The 9707-nt window shown below is 44.5% G+C and overlaps 1 protein-coding gene across 1 annotated transcript in view; it reads right to left on the bottom strand.

Moving 5' to 3' along the window:
* Window positions 1–73: 73 nt before the first annotated feature.
* The window catches only part of slc7a14a (solute carrier family 7 member 14a), an 84778-nt gene continuing 75144 nt past the window's right edge, over window positions 74–9707 (bottom strand). Inside the window, exon 8 of the mRNA XM_037695286.1 lies at window positions 74–486. Within this exon, the coding sequence (XP_037551214.1) occupies window positions 188–486 (299 nt within the window). The 3' untranslated portion in view covers window positions 74–187. The remainder of the gene's footprint in view (window positions 487–9707) is intronic.

The raw sequence follows: 9707 nt of genomic DNA, 5'->3' as shown, positions 1-9707 counted from the left end.
TCTCTCTCTCTCTCTCTCTCTCTCTCTCTCTCTCTCTCTCTCTCTCTGTCTCTCTCACTCACACACGCACGCACGCACGCACGCACGCACGCACGCACGCACGCACGCACACACGCACACACACACACACACTTACTTTTCCAGAAGCAGACAAGGCAGAATATTCAAGATAACACTGTCGCTCCCTTCAGAAGTCCATCGGGTCTTTCTCTTCAAGGCCACTATCAGTAATGGTTTTGCCTCCATCTTTCAATGAAATCCCATCACTTTCAGTTGTGGCCTTAGGAGGGGAGGCACGTTCTGACCCCACCTCTGGCGCACCCCAAGTATCAGTGGTAGGTGGGTAAAAGTCATCATCAAACCTGCAGAATCCTTCATCCACACCTTGATCGTAGCGCTGGTAGGTGGAGGCATGCACCTCATTTTCTCTGGCTGTGATCTCCAGCGTGCTGTTCCACATGCCATAGCCAAAATAGATGAGAACACCTAAAGAGACACAGAAATTCAATTCAGTTCCATTTATTTATATAGAGCCAAGTCACAACAGAAGTCATTTCAGGGCACTGAACAGAAACATTCACATTCATTAAAAATGCCAATTAGAAAAGTTCTCTATCTAAAGAGGAAGCAGATTGTGTTGAGTCTTCATTTTGTTGCAGTCTCCCATCCTGAGCAAGCACAAAGGAGACAGTGGAAAGGAAAAATGTCCTCATAATAGGAAGAAACGCCCAATCAGTGTACAAACATTTACAAGACATAGCATGGGTATGTATGGATAGGACTGTTGAAGTAAAACTGAGTTGAACTAGCATTCATTAAAGGAATGCTACTGCCTTTCATGCCAGCATGTTAAACTAAGATCACCTTGTGTTTTAAATGAAAGTTTGTCAAACTTAAAAAAAAAAAAAAAAAAAAAAAATCAAGTTCCCTTGTCTTGGCTGTGTTGATGTAAAGGTCGTTAGCATCACACCAGCTGACAGACAGTTATGATCTCCCTGTGTTCCTGGTCATTCCCTTCAGATACTAACCTGATGGCTGTGTCATCAGAGAAGTTCTGGATGTAACACCTGTCTGTGTTGTATGTCTGACGTGTACAGGGTGAAGAGGAAGGGGGAGAGGACTGTACCTTGAGGTGCCCCCATGCTGCTGACTCTGACATTAGACAGTCACCAAGCCTCACCACTGTGGTCTGTTTGTGAGGTAGTTGATAGTCCATGCAGTCAGGTAATTGTCAATGTCAACTTTATATAGAACAATGTTGACCAAAGTGCTTCACAAACAAGACCATAAAATAAATGAAAGATCAAACATTAAAAACACAAGTTTAATAAAATAGTCTAAGAACAAACTAAAACAAGAAAATAACTACTTCAGATGTACATGAATTAAAAGCCAGAGCAAAAAAGTGAGTTTTTAGGTGGGATTTAAAGGACTGTACGGACTCTGCAGAACAAATATCCAGAGCTTGGGGGCTGCCACAGCAAATGCCTGATCCCCTCTGCATTTTAATTTTGCCCTTGGCTGCACTAAAAGCATCTGACTGGAGCTCAGTGCTCTATATGGATTATAAAAATGCAACAAATCCATTAAGTAACTGGGTACCGAGCCATTTAAAACTTTAAAAGTCAGTAAAAGAATAGTAAAATCAACACGAAAAGGAATAGGTAGCCTGGGTAAAATGGCTAAAACAGGAGTGAAGTAGCCCTGCCTTTTACTTCCTGTTAAAAGTTGCACAGCAGCGTTCTGGACTAACTGCAGGAGATGGAGAGATCATTGTTCCAAACCAACATATCTCTGTCTGGTGGTGATGAAAGCGTGGATGACAGTTTTGAGATCTTTAAGAGGAATGTAAGATTTTGCTTTGGCTGTTTGACATAACTGATAAAAACTGGTTTTGAAAATTGAGGATATATTAAGTTTAAAAGAACTGTCTAAAATCACCCCAAGATTCTTGACCACAGATAAACAATGAAGAGAACCCAGAATTTCAGCAAAACACAAAGACATGAGTCTGGTTGTCAAATATAACAACTTCAATCTTTTTTCATTCAGGGTCAGACAGTTCTGATTGAACCAGTCTTTGATATCTTTTAGACAGTTAAACAGAGGCTGCAATGGGGCAGAGACATCAGATGTAAAAGGAAAACATATGTGGATGTCGTCAGTGTAGCAGTGGAAATGATTGTTGTGCTTTCTAAATAATAGTCCCAAAGGCAGCATGTACAAACCAGATTCCAAAAAAGTTGGGACACTAAACAAATTGTGAATAAAAACTGAATGCAATGATGTGGAGATGGCAAATGTCAATATTTTATTCGTTATATAACATAGATGACCGATTAAAAAGTTTAATCTGAGTAAATGTAACATTTTAAAGGAAAAAATATGTTGATTCAAAATTTCACAGTGTCAACAAATCCCCAAAAAGTTGGGACAAGTAGCAATAAGTGGCTGGAAAAAGGAAATTGAGCATATAACGAACAGCTGGAAGACCAACTAACACTACTTAGGTCAACTGACAACATGATTGGGTATAAAAAGAGCTTCTCAGAGTGTCAGTGTCTCTGAGAAGCCAAGATGGTAAGAGGATCACCAATTCCACCATTGTTGCACAGAAAGATAGTGCAGCAATACCAGAATGGTGTTACCCAGCGTAAAATAGCAAAGACTTTTAAGTTATCATCATCAACCGTGCATAACATCATCAAAAGATTCAGAGAATCTGGAACAATCGCTGTGCGTAAGGGTCAAGGCCGTAAAACTCTACTGGATGCTCGTGATCTCCGGGCCCTTAAACGTCACTGCATCTCAAACAGGAATGCCACTGTCAAGGAAATAACAGAATGGGCTCAGGAATACTTCCAGAAAGCATTGTCAGTGAACACAATCCACCGTGCCATCTGCCATTGCCAGCTGAAACTCTACAGTGCAAAGAGGAAACCATTTCTAAGCAAGCTCCACAAGCTCAGATATTTGCACTGGGCCAGGGGTCATTTAAAATGGAGTGTGGAAAAATGGAAGACTGTTCTGTGGTCAGATGAGTCACGATTTGAAGTTCTTTATGGAACACTGGGACGCCATGTCATCCAGACCAGAGAGGACAAGGATAGCCCAAGTTGTTATCAACGCTCCGTTCAGAAGCCTGCATCACTGATGGTATGGGGTTGCATGAGCGCTTGTGGCATGGGCAGCTTGCATGTCTGGAAAGGCACCATTAATGCAGAGAACTATGTTCAGGTTCTAGAACAACATATGCTCCCATCTAGACGTCATCTCTTTCAGGGAAGACCCTGCATTTTTCAACACGATAATGCCAGACCACATTCTGCAGCAATCACAACATCATGGCTATGTAGGAGAAGGATCCGGGTACTGAAATGGCCAGCCTGCAGTCCAGATCTTTCACCTATAGAGAACCTTTGGCACATCATAAAGAGGAAGGTGCGACAAAGAAGGCCCAAGATGATTGAACAGTTAGAGGCCTGTATTAGACACGAATGGGACCGCATTCCCATTTCTAAACTTGAGATACTTGTCTCCTCTGTCCCCAGACGTCTGTTGAGTGTTGTAAGAAGAAGGGGGGATGCCACACAGTGGTAAAAATGGACTTGTCCCAACTTTTTTGGGATTTGTTGATGCCATGAAATTTGGAAACAACAGATTTTTCCCTTAAAATGATACATTCTCTCAGTTTAAACTTTTGATCTGTGATTTGTGTTCTATTCTGAATAAAATATTAGATGTTGGCACCTCCATATCATTGCATTCAGTTTTTATTCACAATTTGTTTAGTGTCCCAACTTTTTTGGAATCCGGTTTGTATAAGTAAAACAAAATAGGACCCAAAATGGACCCTTGAGGCACACCACAATGAAAAGGAGCCAAGGAAGAAGAATATTCCCGCATGGAAACAGGAAAGGACATGTCTGCTAAGATTTGAACTAAAACTGAGTCTTTAAGACTAACAACATGTTCAAGTCTTGATAAAATGATGCTGTGATCAACTGTATCAAGAGCAGCAGTTAAATCTAAACGAACTAAAAAATCGGAGCAACCAGAGTCAACCTTGGAAAGAAGATTGTTTTTTCATTCAACCTTTATTTATACAGGTTAGTCTCATTGAGCCACGAGGACTTATTTACAAGAGAGACCTGTTTTAAACACAGAACACAGATGAGGTACAAACAACAATAGCCGGTCATATAAAAAGCATATAAAATGAAAAGTAAATAGAAGAAATGATATAAAAACGAAATAAAAAAAAATTGAGGGTTCAATTTCACCAACAGTCACATGCCAAAGTGTCCCTGGGCAAGACACTGAACCATAGGCATCGCAACCATTATATGTGAAGGGGACAAGTCCCCCCCCCCCCCCACAAAAAAAAAGTTTATTTTGGACCCCCCCCCCCACACTTTTACTATAAAACATTAGTTCAGGCAGCGCCGTTTCTCTTTCTTCGTGAACAAATCCATTCCACTTGATTAATGGGATAATACTCAAGCCACTAAAACTCCACTCCAGGTTTTCCTGGTTACCTCCAACTCTCCACCGTCCCTTCCTGCCTCTTGTCTCGGCAGAAAACGCGCACAGGTGGAGGAGGTGGAGGTTCCTGTGTTACTCGCTCGCCAGTTTAGCAGCTTAGTGCGGGCAGTGGTTGACCAAGGGGTTGATCATAAACATATATTCATGTTAGGAGGATGCTTGAGAGGAGCTACGTCTGTAGCATGTTAGCTTAGCAGTAACTGTGATGCTGTACGCTGCAGGTGTAAGAGACGCTGTGTGTTCAGGTGCATTAAAGTTGAAATGTCTTCAAAACCCCACACCTTACTGTCCTCAAACTTCATGAGAAACATCATTTAGATGAGGAGTGTTGAACACAAGTAAAAATGTCCAGTGGTGATGATTTTTATTTCTCTATAAAGACAAATAGTGCCGATCTGACACTCTGTATTAAAGTGTATTAAAGTTAAAATGTCTTCAAAACCCACAGCTGAATTTACACAAACTTGGTGAGAAATATGCTTTAAATGTGTGGAATTAAAGGAAATCTAGGTGAAATGTTGCTTTTTTTATACACTAGTGAACACCTTTTTGAACGTGCACACACACGTGCACGCACGCACGCGCACACACACACACACACACACACACACACCTACACACATCATTGTGTCCCCCCCACATTACGGATGCTTCTGACGCCCTTGCACTGAACCCCTCATTGTCTCCGATGTGTGTCCCATTGGTGTGTGAATGTGATAAAGCTCTGATTATTCTTTGTACAGAAATAGCAGAGTGCTGTATGAATGGGTAAATGAGGCATAGATTGTAGTGTAAAGCACTTTGAGTATCTTGATAAGATAGAAAAGTGCTATATAAGTGCAGTCCATTTATGAATCTTAGCGCACTGTGATAGGCAGCGTCCAACATCTGCAAGGTACTTGCAGGAGCATTCATGTAAATAATGTCACCTTTGTCAATGGAGGGGAGGAAAGTAGCAGTTACAAGGGTTTTCCTAGCATTCAGTGTTAGACGGATTTGTTTCTGAAAAAGAAACCCAGTTTTTCTTTCAATTTCTTTACCAAGTTTTCAACATATGACTTAAAGAGAGATGTGAATCAATCAAGATTTATAAGAATAGACAAACTCAATAGGAACACCATTTGAAGATAAAATAGAAGAAAGGATTGGTGGTACCGACTTTTGATTTGAAAACGTTGGTTACGTACTGTAACCCCAGATTCTATGAGTATAGGCGTAGCCCTTTAAGGCTGTCGCTTAGTGGGTTTATCCCGTTATGCGGAGCATTACACTGAAAAATTTAGTCCACGCCCTCCTGCTGTGTGGGCCCCACCCGGTCCGTATAAATTACGTTAAGAGCGGGAAATCGGCTCCCAAAAATAGCTTTTTCTTCAGCCATTTAGGAGCCAGTGAGGCCTGACGCTTAAAGGGCTACGCCTATACTCATAGAATCTGGGGTTACAGTACGTAACCGACGTTCTATTTCGTATAGGCTTCGCCCTTTAAGGCTGTCGCTTAGTGGGTTAAGGGCGAAGCGGATGTTGTCCTCGCCTCACTGGATCCATTCGAACAGCGTATGAAGCACAAGCTTGCCCAAAAAAACGTCTAGTCACTCAGCTCCCATGTGCGTAATTACGCATTGCGTAACTATGTGTGCCATGCACAGACGCTTGTTGTGTAACTATGCATTCTGAATGCATGAACGCCCCGGAAAACTTCAAAGGGGAGGGAAAAAAGCTGAAAAGAGCCATGAACCAACCGGTTTACGGCTGAACCGTATGAACAGATTAATAATAACAGGAGAGCTGATTATTAATCAAATGAACTGATTGGTAACAATAGACGTGAACTAATTAGTGACAATAGAACCAAAATAACAATCACAACTTGTGACTGATAACATCTCACACTGTAATGCATGCAGACAGATGTGAGTAAAACGGAGTTCCATGAAACAACAATATTCATTCTGTAAAACACTAAGGATAGAATGTGTCATGGAACGAGCCGTCACATCACCTAGATAAAAGCGAATAAATGAGCAGGGTGTTGACCACGCGGCCGCAGTGCAAAATGTCCTGCATTGACATACCATTATGCAAAGCAGTCGAAGATGCGATACCCCTGGTCGAGTGTGTTCTGAGGTTGACAGGAGGCTCTAAATCTGATGCTCTGGAGGCTTCAGAAATGGCCTCACACAGCCAGTGTGACAAGCGCTAGGTGGATAACGGGCGACCTGCAGATGCATCTCTATAATGCACAAACAAATGTTGACGCATTGTAGCTGTGCACGCTATGTAACGCTATGTAACACGTCAACGCCCGCACAGGACAGAGGAGATAAAAAGACGCTACTTCTTCTGATCTGTGTGTGAAGGGGGGGGGGGCATGTTAGAGCCAACAGCAGGGCTGTTTAAGAGACAAGAATTTAAGTGGAACCTGATCCAAAGACTCAAATGGAGCTTTGATCAGGACCTGCAGGACCAGTATTAAATCCCGCTGTAGAACAAGTGGGTGTGAAACAGGCCTGCGTCTCTGTACACCTTTTAGAAAACGCTTCATCAGCGGATGATTAAAACCTGTTCTGTCTCAGAAACCTTTGTGTCAGGAAGAGATGGCTGTAGCGTACGTTTTAATCATGCTAGATGCCAAATTTCTGACCATCAGCTGCTGTAGAAAGGACAGCATGCCACCTAATGGACATGAGGTGGCCTCTACACCCTTCTCTGTACACCAGCGCTGAAAAGCTGTCCGCTTTGATGTGTACATCGCTGTGGTAGATGCAGCATGTGAAACCTGAATTGTGCGCACTACATCCTGTGGGAGACCCATCCTCTCTAAGCGGATCCGTTCAGCGGCCAGACCCACAGGTGCTGGCCTATTTCTGGGTAACTCCTGATCGCTCCTCCTGCCTGGAGGAGAGCATCCTCTCTCCACGGCAGTTTCCACAGGCACCCCGACAGCAGGCGTTGCAGGACTGGGAACCATGGTGCGCTCATGCGTTTGGGGCCACCAGGAGAGCTGTCAATCCCTCCTCCTGAACTCGGTTCAAGAACCGTAAAATCAGAGGAGGTAGAGAAAAACGCGTACAGAAGCATTTTGGGCCATGGGCTGTGGGCAAACGCATCCATCCCCAGCAGTGGTTCGTCTCGTGGGCTCAGAGAAACGCATAATTGACACTGAGCGTTTTCTCGTGTCACAAACAGGCCCACAGCTGCTATATCAATCTGAGTCAAAATGCTCCGTCAGAGGATGATTAAAGGTTGTTCTGTCTCCGACAACTTTGAGACAAGAAAACATGGCTGCAGCATACGATAATCGTGCTGGACACCAGATTTCTGTCCATCGACTGCTGCAGAAAAGGGCAGCATGTCGTCCAGTGGACATGAAGTGGCCTCTACGCCTTTCTCTGTACAGCAGTGCTGAAAAAACTGACCACTTGATGTGAACAGTGCTGTGGTGGTTGCAGCACGTGACTCCTGAATCGTACGCACAACATCTTGAGAGAAAACCATCTCCTCAAAAAGATCAGCACAGCGGCCAGACCACAGGTGCTGGCCTATTCTGATTAATTCCTGATTGTTCCTCCCGCCTGGAGGAGAGCATCCTCCCTCCACGGCAGGTTCCACGAGCGCCCTGATAACAAATGTTGTAGGCCTTGGAACCATGATGCATTCATGCACTTGGGGCAGAGGAGCCGTCAGTCCCTCCTCCTGAGCTCGGTTCAGAAAACCGTGATATCAGAGGGAGAGAAGAAGGTGAAAAGGCATTATGACCACAGGCTGTGAGCAGGCACGTCCACCCAGCGGTGGATTGTCCCGTGGCTCCACGATAATTATAATTGACATTGAGCGTTCACTCGTGTTGCTACACGTCCACAGGCGCTGGCAGGATTTATACCGTGTCTGAGCCATAGCTCTGGGTGGAAGGTCCCAGGTCCCCGTGCCGCAAAGGACCGTCTTTGGACATCACATCCGCCCCCTGTTCGGAATACATGAGATGTACCCACTCCAATGGAGAGCAGATTGGGTGTGCCCCACACAGCATTTGTCTCACAATGTGGCACATGGGTTGAGCGCATACATCTCCTGCCAGTATGTATGCAACACTTGCTGTCTGTGTGAATCAAAAAACCCTGATGATTCTGCAGCTCAAGATCAGTGTTGAGTCACATTCAAAGATCCCGTGCGACACTCCAAAAACATTTAAATGAGCTGCTGTGTGGAGAACCACAGCGCCCCCACAGCTTGTTAAATATGTGTGCCTCTGTGAGAAACTGACATGTGTGACGTAGGTCCGCTGACGGAAAACAGCTGATATCACTCAACCGGTTCACGTGAGTTGCACTGCTGCCACCTGTCTGTACAAACTGCTCAGCAGCAGCAGGTGTCCAGATAAAGCAGAATTAAAGCAGTTCGGGCGCATAATGGAGTGTTGTTTCTCACAGTTCAGAAACTGACAATCTAGAATAAATCTCATCTTTCCAGTTCATTGGGGCCAGGAAGTGATGAGAGAGGGAACTTGCGTTTTCCTCTCCTTCTGAGACTCTAGAAATTACATTTAAAACAGAATTTCCTGAACTTCTGCGAGAGGGGACGAGATCTGTTCATAAATGACAGAAAAAACGTCACAGAGTTCTTCAACACCGGGGTTTGAGCTGAACTGCAGCGTGAATCCCCGGATGAAAATGGTTCGCCCATCCGTCTGGAGCGCGCGCTCATTGCCACCCGTTTATAAGTTATAAAGCGGGCACGCATTTATGCTGTGAAACTCACATGCATGCTGATGTGAACTGGAGCGCGCTGAGTGAGAAAGAAAAAACACGCGCGTCCCCGAGCATGCAAAACCTTGTGTGTTGCTGATGCAGCGGGAAGCAGCTCATGTGTTGTGCTCACGTTGTGTGCAGCTGCTCAGTATAAACGCTCGGGAAGCGGGTGCACGTATGAGCTGACGTGCCCTGAAGAGTCGTGTGTGCGCGCCCTCATTCATGTGACGCATTAAGCTAGGATTGACGCGGGGGCGCGCGTTGACACTGGTGCGGTCAGGAAGCAGCGCGCGGCATCAGTGGGGCGAGGTTACCACTGGCTCGGTCTGCAGAAACACGTTCATTGTTGGCTGCGAATCACGTGAACTTTTGAGTGATTCCACGAGCTGCAGTATTAATTCAGAAAACCTTCTTCGAG

This window comes from Nematolebias whitei, chromosome 21 (genome assembly GCF_014905685.2).
Source record: "Nematolebias whitei isolate Nwh7 chromosome 21, NemWhi1, whole genome shotgun sequence".
Classification (NCBI taxonomy): Eukaryota; Metazoa; Chordata; class Actinopteri; order Cyprinodontiformes; family Rivulidae; genus Nematolebias; species Nematolebias whitei.
This window is presented reverse-complemented; position numbering and strand designations above follow the sequence as displayed.